Raw genomic sequence first — 21,335 nt, 5'->3', positions numbered from 1 at the left:
AGGGTGCCTCTGTGTTCACCTTTAATTAGAGCAAATCTATACCAAACTCTCTGTCCAGGACAGACCGAACCCTGGCACCTCCTGAAATCAAGGGGAGGGGACTACGTTTCGGGGAAATGATCGGAGCTTCCAAATCGAAGGGCTCATTTCCTTCCCCTGTAAAATTCACTTAATTTTACTGTAAGGCATGAGCCTGGTAGACGTCTAGAATAACTGAGAGGGTGAAGGAGTTATTCATAAAATCAGGGCCTTTTCCAACAGGTGGTCCAGCTGGAGGAGCTCCCAGCTTCTGCCAACGGACTGTCGAAGGCGCCCCTCTCGGGACGGGAGACCCCACCCAGATGCCCGCGCAGCGTGCCAGGCAGAGACACGGCCCAGGTTCACCGGAGCGGTTCTTGACCCAGGAGTTTCCGTGAAATCTTTTCCTTGGATGACTCAGCCTGGCCTGGCCTGGCCTAGCCCACCAAGAAGTTGGACACTCTGAAAATCCCTGAGCAGTTGGCTTTTATGAAAAGAAAACAACCATTGGCACGGAGGAGGGAGAAAGGGAGGGAGAGGGAAGAGAAGCAAATGAAAAGGCTGTCTGAAGGCAACGAGAGTGACAGGGAGAGAGTGGGCGACCCTGGGGGGTGTGAGGGGGGGCTGGACACACAGGGTGAGGCCTCTGGGAAACACTCCAGAGTATTTTCCTGAGTCTCTGAGAATGAACTAGGCCCCATGGCCAGCCTGGCGTCCTTTCCTCTCTGGCGTGAGTCCCCGTCCTGGCGGGCAGGAAGGCCCCACCTGGGCGGGCCCGGGCGGGCCCTCCCTGCCAGCTTCCAACAGGCCCAGGGTGTTAGAGCTTTTTCTTTTCAAACTGGGGCACGATTCCGCTGTCCTCGGGCCGCGGGCTGCCGGCCCCCTCCGGCTCCTTCAGGCCCTCCTCGGCCAGCTGGGACAAGTACTTCTGTGGTGGGAGAGAGGGACACAGGAGGAAGGAAGAGGGTCAGTGGAGACTTAGCAGGACAGGACAGGAGAGGAGTGGACTGTGTGTGCTTGGCCTCCCTCTCCTGTCACCCCATCTAGTGAGCGAGACCCCTCGCCGGCCTCCCCAGATCCCCCTGGGGCCACAGCACCCAGGATAAGCCATCTGCTTTCTCCCCCTTTATGTCAGGGTACAAGGGACGCGTGTCTCCGGTAGCAAACCTAGAAAGTGCAGCTCCTCACAGTGGCAGACACTTCCACAGCCCTTATCCCGTGCAAGCTCTGTTCTCACTGCTTCTCTTATCTACACTCGGTTAATCCTCAAGACAACTCTCCTTGTTTTCCAGCAGCCCAGCATCCAGGCAGCACACCCACGTGTGAGGGGAGAGGGAGGAGGGGGAAGCTGGAAGGGCCGTGGAGAGCAACGCTGTCCCCTGGAGATGGAGGCAGACAACACCGCAGCCTGACATTCGAGACGCCAACAGCCTGTTTCCTGCCAGGCAGGCGGGCAGGTGGAGTGGCCTGGAGGTCCTCCACGGACTCCTGTCCTATAGTTGGGCTGCCTCACAGAGCCGGGACTCTCACTGCTGGGACTGGCCTCCAGCCACATGCCAGGCCGCTCCGGGGGCTCTGGGTTCATCACAGGGAGACAGAATAGAAAACGCCGGGGCCCCAGCTGGTCCTCTGCATGCTGGGCAGCCAGGGGCGCTGCAAACAGCCCTGGATTGGGAGCTGGCAGGGGTAGGCCCAGCACATGGTCAAGTGTGTGGGCTCCGCTGTCAGGTGACCTGGGTTCAAATCCTACATCTCAACAGGCTAGTCATTCAACATCTCTGACCTCTGCCAAGTCTGGGTCATATAAATTGGACAATTTTGGAATTTTAAACTTTCAACGATCATTTGGCTCCTTTGCTATTTCATTTCTAATGCAACAGGATTAAATGAACTTTGATCTTTGTTTTAAAGGTTATTAAAATGGTGTGTATATACATATGGCTCTTGAGGACACATAGCTCTCACTACACTACAGGATATGACCTCCGTGTAGCACATATAACACTGCAGATGGGTTTTCCCGAGTGCGTTATACTGTAGATTACATCTCCACGTAGGGCTGGAGAGAATGACCGATCTATGTTTATCTCTAAAATTGAAAGTTAAGTGCTGCTTTGATTCATTGTTTGCACTGGAATTTTTTTCTCCCCATGAAATGTAAGTAAAACTCAGTGTTTGTCCCCAATAAATGATAAGACTAAATTTTTTTTTGTTAATTTATTCTCAAATGTCACTACTGCTAGTACTTCCAACCTGCCTCCACCCTTTTTTTTTTTTTTTTAAGGGAAAAGGAAAAAATTGTAAATGCTTGTGATGCCACTTGGGCAAATTCTGAAGATCTGAAATAACTTTATATCAAACCATTGGTCAATAAATGGCTGCTGATAATAAAAAAAAGTGTGGGTCATAATGGAACGGCCACACAAGGTTGCTGTGACGTGCAGGAGAGGGACCATAAAGCACTTAGCACAGCGCCGGCACCGAGCAAACACTCAGAGATGCTGCTCTTTAGCACGAGTGGCACCAGTCATCTGGCTCAAGAGAGTTGCCCATCTTCGCACAGCCTCAGACTCTAATCTGTTAAATGGGGGAAACCGTGTCTTTCTTCTCCCAGGGTGGCTGAGGGGCAGAGAGATGATGGGCACAGGATGCCTGGGTCGGCCTGGCCTCTCTATGGGTGGCTTTGAGAGGTGGGTGAGTCAGATGGGAGAGGGGCCGACCGTGCATCCCTCCAGGCCAGGCTTAGGTGGAGGGCCGGGTGCTCCTCCGCCTCAGCCCAGAGAAGGGGAAGGGGAGCACAGAGAGGCAAATGGGTGAGTGTGCCATGGACGGGCACATGCCTCGCTGGCCTGGAGCCAAGCAGGTGTCGCGTTTTCCCATCTGGTACTGACTCCACCTGTTGTTCTGGATCTCCCCGGGTGGGTTCTCTCAGGGCCGGGACCAGCAGTGAGGCACGGCAAGGGTTACTCAGACATAACTCCTTCCACCTGCTCCCTGCCTCGAACAGTAATATCCGATCCCCACCTCAAGGCCTCCCGGGGGGCGGGGGGGGGGTTGCAGGCTAAGCTTACAAGCTGCCTGACTTAGGTGTCAGCCAGCCCCTGCTCCGTGGGTCTGAGTTCTTCACTCTTCACACCTATAACTTGGGGCAGGGTGGGGTGGGCAGACTATGTGGACAGAGACAGTGTCAAGGTCACTGACAGAAACCCTATCTGGGAAGCCTGTGGTGGAGGCTCCCAGCTCCCTGACAGGTGCATGGGGAAACCTGAACTGTGGTTGGCAGGTGTAAGGGGTTAGCCACTGTCTGGACTGGACACGCCCAGGGACCACAGGACTGGCTCTGCCCTGCTGTGGGAGGTGAGTCTGCCCGGGAGGGAAGGGGGTGTCTGGCCCTAAGGCCCAGAACACAGTGTAGTCCACTACCCTGGAGAAACACAGAATTTAGAATCAGAGGCCCTGGCACACTTTCTAAGTTCCTGGGTGACCTTGAGCTGTGGGGTCTAGCTTATAATGTTGGATGATATCGAAGTTCTTACATTGAGGTATTAGAACCCACTGGAAAGATTTTAAAAATTCAGATGCTCATATCCAGCTCTAGAGAGAATAAATAAGCAGGCATAAGGTGGGTACAGGAAGCTGCATTTATAGAAGATGCCAGCTAGTATGAGGACCCAGGTTTGGGAAAATCAGGACCAGGTCATCTCCAAGACCCCGCCCAGCGATGCCATTCTACAGGTTTCATCTTGTTGGGGTGGGGGATGGTGATGTCTTCAGGTGGATGCCCTCAGTGACTCTGTGTGAACTGTGAACCCAGTGTGAGCTCTTAGTCTGGCCAAGTCAGGCCCTCACTGCCCTCCCCCAGGAGGGGCTGGGACCTGGGCCTCACACTCCATGGCTTCCTTGGCCACAGAGCAGCTGCTCCCCGGAGGGAAATCAGGAGGCTTAAATGCCCCGAGTTTGGGCACAGCCAGTGACAGTCCCTTGCAGATGGTGGCCCAGGCCATTGTGGGTCTGTTTGCAGGACCAGCTTCATAGAGTCAAAAGAGGAAAGTGATTAAGAATCAGGTGATCTGTTTCCAGGCCTGGTAACTCACCATCTGTGTGGTGTCGAACACGTCCCATAGCTTCTCTGGGCCTCAAATATAAAACAAGAGAACTGGCCCACATCTGAGTTTCTTAACTAGGGGTGCCCTTCTAATCATTTGGAGAACTTTCTCAAATTACATATTCCCGGGTGCACCCCCAATTCTACTGAACATCTGAGCTAATGTATATGCTTCTGAAACAGCGTCCAAGTGATTCAGTTCACATCTCGGCCACTCTACCAATTTAACTGTGACAGTAATGCCTGCTCTGGAATTAGGGCACGGTACCACCCTGGGGGTCCTCCTGAGTTACGACCTTGAATATCAAGAATCAGTCTGATTCCTGTAGCAAAAGATATAGTAAAAACCAAAGATACCCCATGCTTTCTGATATGCCATGATTTCAATTAAGTCACTAAGCCCAGCCTATACCAGAAGTTAATTATAAAAACCACTTTCTAATATGTTACATATTAGTTAGGTGTATATTACAGAGCATATTACAATATTTCATTGATTTTTAAGATGCTTCCCTCCCCCCACATTAACATCTCTGAAATTGAGGTGCATTTTACAGTTGATGGAGTCTCACTATTTAATTTTCAACGTTTTTTTCTTGGTATCAAAAAATAGTGTGTCTTACAACTGATGGCACCTTAGGTTGGATGGAATATGGTACATGGAGTATTTTTTATACGTCACCTGTTAATATACTATAAGACTTATTTTATTTATTGCTTATTTCCTACACGAGATTGGAAAATCCATGAGGGCAGGGTTTCTGTCTGCATTTTTTGGTGTGTTTTTTGTTGTTGCTGTGACAAATAGTTGCAACGTCTGAACATTTAAAACAGAGGACAGTAGTGGCTTTTAGTCTAGCAAAGAGGGGCACCGCACAGGGGAACAGAAACACAGAGAAATCTCTGCGTCGGGAACGCCCAGGCCTTGTGAAAGGGGTCAGCCCAACCACGGGCCAGGTGAACACGAGCTCAAGTCACTCAGGATAGAGGGAGAGGCAGGTACCAAAAACCTGGCCGACAGAATGTGTTAAGTGCCACCATGGAGACTGATGCTCTGAGAGCACCGGAGAGGCAGCCACCGTGTGCAGCAGCCTGGTGGAGCCAGGTCTCCATGTGGTGAAAGGAGAGAGAAACTCAAAACCAGAGACTCGAGAGCCCCCCAGGGCCAGGCAAGGACGGCCCGTGGTTACCTGTAAGTTCCTATAATGGACAGCACTGCGACAGTGGCTTATCTTCGCCATCTCCTCGCTGGTGTAGAACAGCCCACACAGCTTGCAATAAAACCCGGTCCTGGGTACCACGAACTCCACCCCTGCAGAAGGATGGGGGATATGTGGGTAGGCAATTAGGAAGGTGATGGGAGGCCCCTGTGGTCCTGCAGCCTTCAGGTGGAAATGGGGCAGTGAGCTCTGCCCTTCATTTGCTGTCGACTTTGGGGGGTGACCTAGCTTCTCCATTTGAAAACAGTCAGGAAGAGGGTAACACCCACTTCATTCACAGGTGGCTGTGAGTGGAAGGGGTGGCCGTGCTGAGCAAGAATACGCTCTGCAAGGCCTCTGGGAACTACATCCAGGCTCTCCTGGTCCCAGCCCATTTCTGGGGAAAGGAGGAGGGAGGAGGTTTCATTCATTTCACTAGTTGCGCCCTCGGCAGCGGTTGTGGCCAGGACTCTGGAAGAATGCTGGCATTTTCGCTGGTTTATTTTAGAATGATGTTCACCAGAGAAAACTTTTTAAATAAACAGAAGGGAGGAAACCTCACCCAGACTTTCCAATCAAAACATTTTCTTCCACACTATCTACAGGTAGAGCCTCTTTGGGAGGGGAGGAGGCAGTTTTAATTACACCCTAAGTGCAATGTGTCTCCTCCCTTTTTCATGCCCTAGCGCAGTGGTTCTCAACCTTGGCTGCACATTAGAATCACCTGAGAATCTTTTTAAAATCCTGATTTCTGGGCCTCACCCTCCGGAAATTCTGTTTCTTTGTTCCTAATGTTGTGGCCTCACCCCATAACAAAGAAACAGAATTTCTGGGGGGTGAGGCCCAGAAATCAGGATTTTAAAAAGATTCCCAGGTGATTCTAATGTGCAGCCAAGGTTAAGAACCACTGCCCTAGTGTTTCATAAACATTGCCCCATCTTTCTCCAGTCTTTACATCTGAACCATCAATTCATAGTATTTCATGTGTCATTTTTAAGTCCCAGGATTCTGGGAGGCCTTTGGATTCTAAGGAAAGAAAACAGTGGCCCGACAGCCAGACAAGTGAGTGTCTTAGCCCAGGAAATTCATCTTTGAAGGGACGGTGGCTGCTCCAGCCTCCACCACGGTGTTTTAGGGGCACAGTTTCCCTCTCGAAGACACTGCCAGCGGAGTGGGAAGATGAGAGGGCACAGACCGGGCGACCCCCTCCCTCGCCTCAGTTTCTCAGGCACCTGACTGCATGGCGCCAGCTGGAGAGCAGGGCGTGAGGGCTGAGAGGCAGGACCCAGCACGGGACCAGGGCCCCCCCTCCCCCTGCATGTGCTGACACATTTCAGCTGGGCTTTGCTGCAGCCACAGCCGGCTGGTTAGCTCCCACTGCCCTCCTGGGGGTGGGCGGAGAGCTGGCCACGCTGGGAGGAGGGAATGGGGGGCTGGTTAACTGCAGGGAGAGGGGGTGGAGGGTGAGGAGCAGGGGCAGAGGGGACAGGGAGCCTGGGAGGTCACACCAGGGAAGCCGGGAAGCGTAGCTTCTTGCAGAGGGGGACCCAGGCCAGGCCTCTACCAGGCGCTGCGTGTGACCCCAAGTCTGGGGCTTCCTTTCCTTTCCCCTGAGTGCCCAGGAGACCCCGCCATAGGGAAGCAAAGGCTTGTAATTACAACTTTTTTTCTATTAAAAAAAAAGCCACTTTTCAGTGTGGAGGGCAGGCCTGAGGGAGGAGGGTGCCGAGGCCTGCCCACTCCGGCCTGGACGGATTGCTCCTCTGAGGTTCCGGCCTGTGCCCCCTCCTCCCCCAGTTCTCTCCAACTGCCACGCACACACTGCCCTGCCCTCAGCCTCAGTGGTCTACAGCCATCCCCAGAAGGGAGGCCGCCTCACTCAGGCCTCGCTGCCCAGAGGGAGGCCGAGTCCTTCCCTCCTCACCCTCCGCCCACTCTCCCTGCTGTGCCTGCGAGTGGGCAGTTGGCCCTTCCACCTCACAAGCGGGCCCTGGCTCACACAGGACAAGATAAAGGCAACTAGAAAAGGAGAAGCACCGCCCGAGGCCACGGGAGCAGACGCAGGCCTGTGATCAGGGCCACCCCAACCCCTCTGCCCTGTCCCGGACCCTGCAGGGTCGCCAACTGGCTGGCTCCAGGAAAGCAGCCTTGGGTTTGCCCTGCAGACCCTGGCTGAGGCCTCCAGGATGCTCCAGGTTTCCCAAGAGGCCTCCAGCCCCTGCCTGGACCCCAGCAGGGGTGCGGCTGGCTCAGCAACCAGCACAGAGCACGCAGCAGGGCCTGAGGTGGCAGCCCGGCCCCTTTCAACCCGAGCAGCACAGCTACCGCCTGTGGTCTCCCGGGAGAGATTTCACTTCCACAAAAGCTCCCATTGCCAAAGAGCTCAGAAGCCGCAGCATAGCGGGAGGAAAATGAAAGTTAGAGCCAGGCAGACCTAGCTCCTTTCCTTACCCAGTGTGATCTCAGGTACATTACATTGGTCAACTTTCATTTCTTTTTTTAAAATATATTTTTAAATTGATTTCAGAGAGGTAATGCGAGAGAGAGAGAGAGAGAGAGAGAGAGAGAGAGAGAGACATCAATGATGAGAGAGAATCATTGACAGGCTGCCTCCTGCACGCCCCCTACTGGGGACCGAGCCCACAACCCAGGCATGAGCCCTGACTGGGAATCGAACCATGACCCCCTGGTTCAGAGTTTGCCGCTCAACCACTGAGCCACACCAACCGGGCTACTCAACTTCCTGAGATGAGGTTCCTCATCTGGAAAACAGGAATAATCATCCCACAGATGCTGCTATAGGGAAGCACCTCTCATTTTGCCCGGTGCTCAGAAAATCTGTTTCCACACATGTTAAACAATTCTCTACAGAGGCCAACCTCCTACGCATTTGCCTGCCTGCCCTCCATCCTTTCACCGGGCCAGCCCGGGGAGCCAAGACTCCACGTTTGGCAGCAGCTCTCCTCGATGCCCTGCCCAGCAGCCCATCAGAAGTACAAGGCAGTGGAGAGACAGCACTGGGAAGTCTGATGGAGAGGATCCCCAGGTACCTGGTAACTCCCCCACGTACCTGGGAGTTGCCACAGGCACTGGGAGGCCAACACGGCCTCAGGTCGCCTCTGGAATGTGAGAGCCCAGGGAAGCGGCAGCATCAAGAAAAACTGCCACAGCCCCGACAGGTTCTGGAGCCACTTGGTCCTCCCGTTTTCCAGCCTCTTTAAGTGCAATAATTAAAGCTGCATTTGCCTTCTAATAATAGCTCCTGGCGGGTAATTACAACTCCGTCATCCAGCGAAGCCTGGGATGGGTGGAGGGAAGCTTGCTTTTTGCAGGCAATGCCCTTTGGTTCTGTTTAAGAGCAGGCCTTGGCAGGCTCGCACTGCCTGGGGTCACCCAGACCCGCCCCCCCCCCCCCCCCCCCGCCCATGCCTACCCCAGTCCCTGAGCAAGGAGACTTCACCTCCCTTTCCTCCTCATGGTGTGCCCAGACCTTGGCACTGCTCATTCTGCTTCTCTGCTCTCCACAGGGACAAAGCCAGGAAGTCATTCCCACCTTTCTAGAAGTCCCTCTGCAACAGCGGCCGATCCTGGAGGGTGAAGGGTTATGCAGCCCCAGCGAGAGGAAACACAGTAGGTCTCAATAACTCCTTCAGGAAAAACCCTTTCTAAGTACCTCCCACTGGAAGACACTAAAACCTCACAGTATTCATTCATTTAATCCTCAAAATAACCTGGCATAGTAGGCTTCTCTGACTATGCCTGACGCCTGATTTATAAATGAAAAACGCCAAGCAGAGAGGTGAACTAAGCTGCTCTTTGCCGCCCCGCCAGCTGGGTTTGAACCCAGGGAGTCAGGTTCCGCAGTCCGTGCTCTCAACCATAGCATGCAAATACCTTCCCTACACGGCGCCTGAACTGGGGGGAGAGGTGGGCAGAGTGGTCTCAGGTTAGAAATCCTCAGTTCTGACCTGAACTCGCCGTGTGGTCCTAGGTAAGTCTCCGGCCCTCAGTTTCCTCGCCTGTCAAATGCGGAAAATAGTACCACACACCCCTCCCCACCCCCAGAGATCAATGAGATCATGGGTTTCTAAGTGAATCGAAGACGATAATCAAGTACGAAACTACCATTTTTAACAGCGCCAAACTGAAACGACCCAAATGCCCATCCACGGATGAATGAATAAATCAAACATGGAATCCACAGTGCAATACTCCTCCACAATAAAAAAGAAACCAACTGTGGACACGCCCAACAATTCAGAGGAACCTCAAAACAATTACGCTGAGTGAAAGAAGCCAGGCCAAAACAGTCATAGCGCATGTTCCCTCTATATAAAATTCTAGAATGCAAACTAGTAGTTAGCGACCAAACTGGCATCAGTGTACCTGGGATTGAGGTATGAAAAGAGAGGGATTACAAAGGAGTATCAGGAAACTGGGGGGTAGGGTGGGGGGGGGGGGGTGATGAATATGTTCATTATCCCGATTGTGGTGACGATCTCACAGGCATATACATTTGACAAAACTGATCAGACAGTACACTTTAAATGTGTGTACGTCACTGTACGTCAATTACACCTCACTAGAGGTGCTTCAAGAATCAGAATGAGATATCGCATTCCTCCTAACAGGTTGGTGAAAATTAAAAGGTAGTAGTAGCCCTAGCCGGTTTGGCTCAGTGGATAGAGTGACAGCCTGAGGACTGAAGGGTCCCAGGTTCGATTCCGGTCAAGGGCATATGCTTGGGTTTCAGGCTCGATCCCCAGTGGGGGGCATGGAGGAGGCAGCTGATCAATGATTCTCTCTCATCATTGATGTTCTATCTCCCTCTCCCTTCCTCTCTGAAATCAATAAAAATATATTTAAAAAAAATAAAAGCTGGTATTATCCAGTGTTGGCTGGGATGTGGAGAATGAGAACTCTCACTCAAGGTAGCAGTTAAAACCGGTGTAATCTTTCTGGAGTACAATTTAGTAGCAATTATGAACATCTAAATTGCAAATACATATGACCACACAACCCCCAGGCCAGGACGCTGCCCTCCAGAAACACTGGCACCCAGACAAAGGTGACAGCTTGCCTAGGAGGCCGCAGAGCACAGAGGCAGCCTGGTCCTAGAGTGAAACTACCGGGATTGAAATCCCGGCCCCGGTCCAGGCCCCAATCTGCATCTCAGATTGCTGATCTGGGAAACGGGAATAAAAATATTACTGACCTCATAGGAGTTTTCAGAGAGCTAAATGAGAAAAAACATGCAACACACCAGGAATGGTGCCTGCATGGCAAATGATAAAAGCTAAGTTATTAAAGCATTTTAATAATGGGGGGGGGGAGTATTCACCATCCTAAGTATTTAAAACATCCTAAGTATTCACCAGTACAATGGTTCAATAAGTTATGGTGTATTTTTTAAGATGGAGTATTTGCAGTGGTTAAAGAGAAGGAATTTTCTATGTACTGATACGAAGAGACCTCTGAGATTCACTGTTAGATTTAAAAAGCAACTTGTTGAACATTATGTATATAGTGTGATCCTATTTTTTGTGGGAGGAAAACATTTTGAGGATATGACTGACTGCCTCTGGAGTCGGGGAGAGGCTGGGGGAAGAGATACGACATTCAATCTTTACTTTATGTGGTTCTTAGTTTTAAAATTTGTTACAGTAATCTTTCACACTTTTTATAATGAAAAACAATAATAAAAAGATACAAATTATAAGGTAGCAGATTTTGTTCTTATTTTTTGCTTCTGTGTGTCAATTAAATTCCAACTTCTTGAATGACAAGAGACTTGTGTTACATTTCTCCATCCCTCCCCGAACCCTGGAGTACCCAGGACAGAGCCGTGCACACAGTAGGTGCTGCTGATAGATTAAATGCATGAAGAATGCATGGATGAACTGTCTAGCACCTTTTTCCTGAAAGGCGGCCTTCGCCACTATTTCCCAGAGTTACAACACCCAGGCCCCTTGTGCAGTCAACTTAGTTCATTCTAAGGTCAGTGTGTCTTTTTAGTTTTTATCCTGAGGCATGCTGGAGGCTATGCAGCAAATTTATCCCTTAAAAAAAAAAAAAAAAAAAAAAGACATTTTCTTTTCCATCTGACTTTATGAAAAAGATACACTTGGAGAACAGACACGTGATATTGGCAGTGGCCATCACATACATAGCCCATACTTCGCCTACTTCCTGGCAGCACCTTCCCAAGCTCCTCTCTGAGCAGCTGCTACTCCTTTGTCTCACCGCTTTCCAACCTTTCAGAGTCAACGCAAACACTCAAAGATGATGTTGACTGAAGTGGGCGTCACTGACTTAGCGGTGGTGCCAGCAGCTCCCACGGTCCTTCTTAAAGGACCTTCACTCCCTCCCCTGAAACTCTAGTTAACTCCCCTTTTCGAAAATGTGTCCTAGGTGGCTCAATTAACTTCCCTCCCTGCCCCACTCCAACACTTCCTTCTGCCATTGAAAAACCACCGATCTGGTCCATTTCCACATTACAGAGGAGGAAACTAAGGCCCAGGAACGCCCAACCCATTGCTCTGTGTGAGGCGGTGCCATTCTTTGCCTGGGAGCTAAGCCATCCCCCCCTCAGTGTCCCCCACCCTGCAGACCTGCCCCTCTCACGCCACCAGCTACTCCCCTGGACAGCTACTCCTCTGGCTGGGTTGCCTTCCCTGGCCATGTGAACCCTGACAGTACCTCCCACTCCCAAGCTCTCTGAGAAAAGTATCTCTCTCTCTCTCTCTCTCTCTCTCTCTCTCTCTCTCTCTCTCGTTAGTCAACTTGTTACTAAAGGGCTTGAAGTGACTGGGGGGAAAATACCCCAAAACAAAAACCATTCCTGGGTACGACATGCCTGAGGATAAGCACTCACCCAGTAAGTGGAAAAGGATGGGGCCCAGGTCCCTCTCGGTTCAGTGTCCCCACAGTCAATTACATAGAGCCCGTCCCCAACACAGCCCATTCAGCATCATGGCCTCAGAGAAGCTAATCACCCTCAAGAGAGAAGAGGTAGCCCTGCTCTGGGAAGGGCTGGGGCAAGGACCACAGGGAAGACAGAAGCAGCGCGGCCGTGGGGCCTCTGCTTCTCTGCCGGTAAGGGCTGCGGGTCAGGAAGAAAGCCTTTCCTGGCAGGGAAGCAGCCCCCCGAGCTCTGGCCCCCGGGGAGTGCCGTTCAAGGCCTGGTCCCCAGCGTCTCTGCTCTCCTATGGGAGCCTGCCATTGCAAGAGGCTTGAAGGTAGCACCTTGCCAATGTGGGTTATTGCATCAGACATGGACCAAGTGTCAAGCTCTTAGGCATTACTAGGGAGCTCTCACTTCCTGGGGCTGATTCTCAGGAAAGACCTACCGAGAGGAATGCTAAGTTCACTGAACACATCCTCCGGCTCCCAGGAAGGCAAAGAAAGGGGCTGTTTCAGCTCCACTTCCGTGTATTCCGGTGACCTCACATCCAGGGACTTCATTTCCAGGTACCTGGAGTTTTCTGCAAAACATGAGCCAAAGCAAGGAATTGATGAAACACGACATGCCTCTGCGAACCCCTGAAATGCCCTTGGCCGCGCTGCGGGATCAGGGCTGGCCCCTGGGACTGCTTCACGGGGCCAGGGCCAGGACTGCTCGTTAGAACCCGAGTGCTATCACTGAAGAGCTTTTCCCATTGCCAAGAGAACGCCACGCAGGCCAATCTTTGCATTGGGCCCGGGGGGAGGGAAGGGACTGCTGATGCCTTGGGTGGGGATGATCCGCACCCATTCCCCCCAACTCCATATCACCCCATCTCTGCAGGAGGAAGAATTACTGACGGGCAATTACATTGTGCTGACGTCCACAGGAGCACCGAGGCTGCTGGAACAGGCCATGCCTTTCTCTCACCCCACGCTCATGTTATTAAATATGAACTCCAAACCCGGGGTGAGCTAAAGAGCCACGCATGCCAGTGCATGTTGAGACCTATACCATGAAAAAAAAAGTATGGGGGGGAGTTCCATTGGAGCAAGGTGAACGTTTCACTCCTTTATTCTTGGCCTTCTCTGGATACAGCCCAGGCTCCGGCGTTTCTCTAGCAACAAGGCAGCACATGACAGGGTTTCCATGGAGACTCAGAGCCACGCAGGTGGAAAACAGCTCAGGTCAGCCTGACACAGAGGAAAGCCCGAGCCCAGCTCCCCAGCGCTGTGCCAGCAGGGCACCGGGTGGGGATGTTTACTGTGACGCCTCTCCCTTAGTCTCTGTCCCCTCACTTCAGCCTGTCCCCCCGTACTGCAGCCTCTCAAAGGCTGCAGGCTGTGACACGAACCTCTACTTCGCTTCCCTGGGAGGACGTGGACGGCGACTCCCCCTTCCTGCCCCCCGAGCGGTGGATGGATCTTAGTTTCCACTTGGCGGAGAGCACAGGGCTCAGCCTATTTTAAACTCTGTTTTTCATGATGTCATAGTGCCAGGCACAGACACAGCATCCCCTCCGGCGGAAGGTCCGGGGCGAGTCCTGCCTCACCATCAGACCCTGGAGAAAAGTGGGTCTGAGGCGGGAAGAAGGGGGACAGGCATGAGCCCCTCATTCTTCCCCCCTGCCCGCTTCTTCCTGGGGCTCCCACTGTCTCCCCCACCCCCATCCCGTTCCCCTCCCTGGGGCCTCACAGAAATAGCAGCCTGGGTGGTCCTCTGTCCTGCAGACAGAGGCCGGCTGGCTGCCCCCGGGAACTTTGGCTGATAATTCAAAACTTTTGCTAATTTTCGTTGTCAGCGTCCATCTGGGCTCCCATAAATTCAGAGAAGCCCGCCCTATCTGAGTTTGCTTTTCAGAACACATGTGACCTCCTATCTGATTTCCTCTGCACCATTTGCCTAAAAGCTCCAACAGTTTAACCAGGCGTTTACCAGCTCACTTTCTGCACCCGCCTAAATGCTGGTTGAGACCTTACTCAGGTCCGTTCTGGCCCACTCCCTTCTCTAGGTGAGCGGTGGCCCCATCTGCCCACGCACACAGGAAAAAAGGGAGGTAGTTACCCTGAGTCGACACTCCTCGGCAAGCCCGGCTTTGGGGGTCAGTGTCGGTTGGGGGGCCAGCTTTCTCTTCCAGGGGGCTGCCTCCACAAGCCCCATCCTCGGGAGTCCCCGTGGCCTTGCTGTCGTCAAGACACGGGCTAGGCTGCCGGGCCCTCTCCTCAGCTGGCTTGGGGGAAGACATTTGCTGGAGTGTAGGGGACAGACGAACATCTGAGCTCTCTGCTCCCTTTGCCTGCTTCTCGTAGCAATCTGAACCCTCCAGCGAGAGGCCAGTCTCGCATTCAGCTGGCTTCTGCTCAGCCTCCAGATTTAGGCCAGGCATTTCCACGTCCATGTCACTGGGACAGCCCGTGGGGGCAGACGGCCCTTCTTTGGGAGACTTGGGGCTGATTTCCGTAGCCCCGTTACCTATGGTCTTGACGCCCTCCTTGGTGAAATCCTTGGCCAAGTCCAGGTGTAAGGCGGTTGTCACACAGGAACACATTTCTGGGCATAATTTGTCCTTCTGGTCAATGGGCACGATCTCTTCCAGCTCTGGGATGTCTGGTTCCATGATAAAATCTTCTTCCTCCCCCACCTCGTCGACCGTAACCAGCTCCTCCATGTTTGTGGGGTACCAGCTCTCGTCCTCTGCTTCGCTTCCACTCTCCCAGTCTTGATCCTGTATAAAAACACAGGACGGAGGTCAGAGGGTGGCTGAGGAGTAGGTCTCAGTCTTCCACCAGAGGGCACGAGCCTCGACCCCAGGTCCTCTCCAATCAGAGCAATCCTGAGCATTCTGACCTCTACCTGGGAGCATTTACTGGGGACCACCCGAGTCCCACATCACTGATTCATCCCTAGGATGAGGCTCAAAACTGAGCACAGGATTTGGAATAAGCCCTTAATGCTTAATCTACCACTGTTTCAAGTGACACAAAGCATTTTGACTACTGGTACATAATAGGTGCTCAATAAACGGTTTTTAGATGGATGATTAATCTGTAAACTCTAAATAGATCAACTTGTTTGGGTGATTTCCTTGTATGTAAAGCATCACTAAATGTAACTGCGGCAAAGTCCCCCCTAAAATTCCCCCAAGCACCCTCTCCCAGCAAGGGTGCAACTTCCACAGCCCGGTTCATAGTCGGCCCCTCCTAAAATTGTTCCCCCGTATCTCCAGCAGCCTACGGGCCCAACAGCCAGATTTAGGAGATCAGCTTCCTGGCCAGCGATACCCATCCCTCCGCCTCTCCTGACCGGGAAGGCACGAAGCTGGCCACATTTCAGGGACATTTCTTTGAGCTGTGGCATCCCCAGCACTCTAACTGGGTTTTGGTGGGGGTTTTTTTTCCACTTTAATTGTGTAAAATAATCTTTACGAGCACAGGAGATGTCTTGTTAATCCCAGGGTCTGGGCCTGCTGAGGTCAAGGCCCCAGATCGAGTGCCCAGAGCCCCCCTTCCTGGCCCAGCCTCTCTCAAGGGACCTGCCTATTTTGGGCACCTGGCTCCGAAGCCCGAGTCTTTTTTTGGGCACATGTTTTCTCGTATGAGCGCAGCCAACTTGCTGGAGAGTACGGCAGAGCCCAGGCACGCGGTCAAGACCTCCCCATAAGGAGCACACAGAGAGCGCAGGCAGAGCCGTTCCTCCAGGACATGCTGGGACGCGGCTTCATTCATGGAACCACTGGTGGGCCCTCGAGCACGTCCCACAGAGCAGGCGTCACTGGGCGGGACGGGGACTCTGCAGCCTTGCTCCCCGGTGACTGTTGTGCAGACAGGGCTACACTGTCGGCATCTGCGACAAACTTTACCTTCTTTGTTCTTGTATTTTCTGGATCAGAGGACTCTGCTTCTCTCTCGTGCCGGTCCACCGACGGGGGGCTTTCTTCCACGTCCCCCTTTCCAACCTCGCCAAAGGAAGAACAGAACAAACCAAATCAATAGTCAGCCGCGGCAGAGAGAGAAAGGAACACGGAGAGAAACAATGACACTGAGCACCGCTACCAGCTGCCGGGGGTGTTGCACATACGTTTCTTCTATCCTCACAAAACCCCTCAGAGGCAGGGGCTCTTATCATCTCTATTGTACGGAGGAGGGAACTGAGGCTCAGAGAGGTTAAGTAACTTGTTCAAGGTCACACAGACTAATGGAGGCCCAGAAATCAGAAAGGCCTTCACGGCTGGACAGATACCTTTAGGAGGTTGGAAACCCCTGGCAAACAGGGCACATCTTACAGGTGTGAAACCTGGACACAGTGAGGGTGAGTAGAGGGCCCGGGGTGAACTGACCCTGGGGTGAACAACCATCACGGGGACATCTCCCCAACAGATCTGTCTTGGCCATAAAAACTCACATCCCGCCCATTTGTGGGTACGAAGGAGGTTATCACCTGTCAGTGGCCCGCTCACCTCTCTTGTGCCCCATCTCTGTTCTGGAGCGATAGCCCCGACCGGCCATCCCTTCTCTTCTCCCTTCCTTCTAATGCCTCCCTCAAATGAAGTTGCTCCTAATGGTGCTCATCCGGGAAATGGAACAACTGAAAGCAAATGTCTGAGTTGAAAATGAGGGTCTCTCACCAGCCTTTAACACAGGGGCCAGCAAACTACAGTCCTCGAGCCGAATCTGACCCAGGGCCTCTTTTCATAGTCTCTGAGCTAACGATGCTTTTCACATTTTTAAGCAGTTGCATTTTAAACGATCATATAAGTACCTCTATGATATCTTCCATTTTCTCCTTGGTCCACATAGCCTAACATATTTACTATCTGACGTTTTGTAGAAAAAGACTTCCAACTTCTGCTTCAGAGGTTTTGGGAGGATATTCTCCAGTGATTTAAATTTTGGCCACCAAATCAATGACTATTCCTGGGGGCCGCAGGGGCAAGTTGCATTTTCTCCACGTTTTTGGCTGAGGTTGGTTTGAAGTAAATGACTTCTGATTCCTTCAAAGCAGACACACCCCTCCTGAGCTGAGAGGAGCCAGCTGGGGCAGGAGCTCAGAACTAACTGGTTTAACCAGTTATCATGGGTGAGGGGGGAGCGAGGGGGGAGAAAGAGTTCAAATCCTCAAGTCCTTATTCTTTCAGTGTTTGGGGCACAAAATTCCACCAAAATCCCTGCTCACGTCTTTGGAGCTAACCTGAGTGCACGGCAGGTCCAAATGCCATTTTAGCCATCAGAACCCATAGCGTCTACCGACAGGGCACGGCTGTTCTTTATTTTTCTCTCTGAATAAATTATCCATGGCCTTCCCTTGTCAAAATAAATAACCTTCCCCCTTCCCAACCGGTTCCTGCAGCCACACTCCTAGGTCAACACAGTAAGGAGAGCCTCTGGTTCCTGCTGGGAGGGGCAGGGCGGCCTGGCCCGGCCGGAAGCCCCCACCAAGCGGACCCTGCCCTTCCTCCCTGCACACACAGCAGACAGGGCAGTGCTTTCCACACACCCCTGGCCTTGGAACAACTTCCAGGTGTCAGCAGCAGCTTAAGGGGAACAGACACAGGCTACCAATGCACCCACGGCCCACACCAGCTCGTGGACCAAGATACTAGGTCCCAACTGTTGCAAGCAGGAGCTCTGCCACCACAGGGCCATGGCCACCACTAAACCTCCTCCTAACCGGTCTCCCCCTTCTGCTCTGTAACCTCCTCCCTCCTCCCAAGTCTATTCTCCCCAAGGCAATCAAGAATGATCACTCCAAAATACAAAATCCATCATATCCTCACTGCGCCGTCCTGCTGAAACATCTCATTTGCCTCCCCTTGCACTTAGGATGAACAGTCAGCCTTCACCCGCCTCTAAGGCCCCTCATGACGTGGCCTTTGTTGACCATTCTAACCCAGTCCCTCTGCTCCAGCAGCACTGGCCTCCAGCCACTGGGCCTTTGCACATGCTGTTCCCTCCGTCTGCTCTTCTTCCTTTCCACCCGATAAATATCCACCATTCCTTCAAATCTCAACAGTCACATCCTAACCTCGGGAAGCCTCTGATTAGTTCCAGGCCCTGACAGCAACATGTGCCTCCATCTCCTTCTTAGTACCGAACACTCACACTCTCCTGCTCATCTGAGGAATTATTTGATCAGTCTGTCTTTCCACTGACCATGAGCTCCACGAGATCAGGGGTCATTTCAGCTTCACTCACAACCGAGCGCCCGTGCTGGGTGCTCCATGCAGACTGGTCGGTAATAGAACGGAGGTTGGCAGGAGAGGGTGGAGTGAGTAACAAGCTTGCACCTGCCTCCCAGTGTGCTTGGGTCTCTGTCTGGGCTCTGAATGGAGAATAAGTGCTTTTCCATTTCTCCTTCCCGTGGATTGTTTATACCCGTGGCTGCATTCTGGGCTCCATCTGTCCCCGGCATGTTTTGGTCTATAGTTTCTCACACGTGGGAAATTTCAACAGATGGCTGGGCTCTGGCCTTCCTCTAAGGAATAGGAGCTCTGACGACAGACCCAGGATGGAGCTGAGCAGTGGCTGGCGGCTTGCTTCCAACACAAGGCACCTCCTCCTTGGTCTGCCATGGTCCCCTCGCTCCACCTGGCTTCACTCATTCCACCTGCTCTGGGTCGCCCGCCTGGCTTCCCTCCCTAGGCATCTGGGTGGATAGGCCCTGACTCCCTCCCAGCAGGTGGAGGAGTGCTTCTCTCCCACGGTCTCTCCAGCCACGGACTTGCTTTCTCTCCTCCTGCCTCTGGTCTCGCAGGCAGGGTGGCTCTCCTGCGTGGACCTGGCCACCCACAGCACCGAGAGCACAGACGCCGGCTTCGCCAGCCTGGGCCCTTCTCCAGAGACCCAGAGGGTTTCTAATGAGCACACGCTCGTTAAAGGCCTACCACAGCCTTGTGATCACGCCATTTCACAACCAAGAAAATTGAGGGAGAGAAGAACAGGGTGTGACCTGGTTCTCAGAAGCCAGGCCTTGGCTTCCAGAGTCCGGGTCCAGTCACTCACTTCTTCAACAGCTACGTGCTGAACGCCCACGCTAACCTCGGGACGAGGGACACAGCAGTGAGCACAGCAGACAAAAATCCCTGCCCTCATGGGCATTACACTTGGAGGCGGGGGCTGGCGGGGCACAGACACTACATAAAATAAATAAAGGCGTCAGGGGATCAGTTAGAAGGAGGTGGGTGCTACCAAGGAAAGGAAAGCAGGGAAGAAAGAGAAGTGTGTCGTGTGACTGGGTGCAGTGGCCAGGATAAACTTGTGGGGATGTGACAATGCCTAAAGACAGAGGTGAGGAGGGACCCACATGGACTCAAGGGTGCGCCTGGTGGTGGGAGGTGCCTGGCATGTTAGAAGAAAGGCAGGGACACCTCCTCGGCCCTGTGGCCTTCATTCCCAAGTCCAGTCCCTCCTGTCTGTAATCTGAGCCTTGGGCGGCCCAGTGGGGATCTGGGTTGTTCTCAAGATCACAACACAGAGCTGAGATCAGCGAGGAAAACTGTTCTACTAGTATTCCACCACCACGTGGTGGGCCCCTGGCTTCAGACCCACAGAAGAAGTCTGTTGGGGACCCCTACTAGTCCCTACTGACCCCACTCTAGGGCTCTGAGGGGCAGACTGATTAGAGGGACAGAATTGTGGGGAACCCACAGAAACCCAATTTCTGAATCTTTTCTGCATCAGGGGCTCTCAGGGTGACCTACCATGTGTGTCACCTTAAGGGGGCAAGGGTTGTGCGAACCGATGAAGAGTGGCTACGCAGCAGGAGAAACAGTCTCAGAAGTGTGGGTCGGAGTGTGGAGGGGCAGCTCCACCCCGCTGCGGTGGGGACAGATGGTTCCGGACTGGAGGCATGAGCCCGTGCTCTCGGCCCCTCGGTGCCTTTTGTTGAGTCACTGACCTGTCACCAACACCTTGGACATCTCCAGGTATATATGGTTGGCCCTCTAACTGCAGGTTCCTCATCTGCATATTGAACCGACCTCGGATACAAATTCTCAAAACTGAAGGTAGGTTGTTGTTGACATATACTGCATCGTTGCATCTACACTAAACATGTACCGACTTTCTTTTCTTGCCATTATTCCCTAAAGTGCACAGTATAACAACTATCCACATAGCATTTACGTTGTATTAGGTATTATGTAAGTAATCTAGAGATGATTTAAGAATTCATGGAAGGCTATGTATAGGTTATATGCAAATACTGCACTGTCTTATATAAGGGATTTGAGCATCCTGGGATCTTATTATCTACAGGGGACCCTGGAACCAGTCCCCAGGGACACTGAGGGAGGACTGTACACCCTTCTTAAACACACCCATTTGTTCATACGTCCTCAGGATTCAGTTCAAGCCCTCAGCGGGGCACACGAGGTCCTTCACATCCCCTCTACCCATCCCCTAATCTCCTCTCCTGATGTTCCCCCTGCTAGGCCAGTCAGGACAAATTGTGGCAACGTGCAGTGGGCAAAAAGATCACGGGGTGTCCTTTCCATGGAATGCTGGCCATTTACCAGAACGCCCTTTGGGTATCTGGTTCTGCGAGAGTCTGGACTTGCACTTGAACTGAGCTGCTTTACAACCATGTAAATGCAGATAACTGAGAGTTGTGCAAGTGATTCTTGTCCATAGAGATGCAAAGGAATTTTATCTCAGGTTCTCCATGGAAGAGGTCAGCTTGCCTCTGTTAGCAAATTCATATCCACATTCCTGACTGCCTCTACATGTTGCCTAATCTTTACATCCTCCTCGGAGCTGGCTTTTACATCTTACTGGTTCCCTCATTCATTAATGACTTAAATAGCAGCTTTGACACGCATTCATTTTATGTTTGCACGAAAGCCAAGATTTTACTTTGTAAAACCAAGATCCTTTAATATGCCCTAAAGATGCAGTCATGTGGAGTATCTCCAGGTTCTCCAGCCAGTCTTTCTCACTTTTCCCCTCGCTTCTTCCCAAACTGTTCCCCCCCACCCCCACTTCAATGCTCAGCTCAAAGGTATACTCCTCAGCTCATCTGCTCCAGCCTGGGCTCCACTGTCTGCAAATCGTTTTTGTAGGTCTGCTTCTACCAT

General features: G+C 52.4%; 1 protein-coding gene across 2 annotated transcripts in view; it reads right to left on the bottom strand.

Annotated features, from left to right (window-relative positions):
- Positions 1-487: 487 nt before the first annotated feature.
- RBM20 (RNA binding motif protein 20) overlaps positions 488-21,335 on the bottom strand; it is a 179,004-nt gene continuing 158,156 nt past the window's right edge. For both annotated transcript variants that reach the window (XM_059661359.1, XM_059661360.1), the window contains exons 10-14: positions 16,125-16,220; positions 14,330-14,990; positions 12,672-12,806; positions 5,314-5,435; positions 488-946 (exon numbers count right to left, since the gene is read on the bottom strand). In XM_059661359.1, coding sequence (XP_059517342.1) covers positions 836-946; positions 5,314-5,435; positions 12,672-12,806; positions 14,330-14,990; positions 16,125-16,220 — 1,125 coding nt within the window. In that variant the 3' untranslated portion in view covers positions 488-835. The remainder of the gene's footprint in view (positions 947-5,313; positions 5,436-12,671; positions 12,807-14,329; positions 14,991-16,124; positions 16,221-21,335) is intronic.

The sequence above is a fragment of the Myotis daubentonii genome, chromosome 13 (genome assembly GCF_963259705.1).
Source record: "Myotis daubentonii chromosome 13, mMyoDau2.1, whole genome shotgun sequence".
NCBI lineage: Eukaryota > Metazoa > Chordata > Mammalia > Chiroptera > Vespertilionidae > Myotis > Myotis daubentonii.
This window is presented reverse-complemented; position numbering and strand designations above follow the sequence as displayed.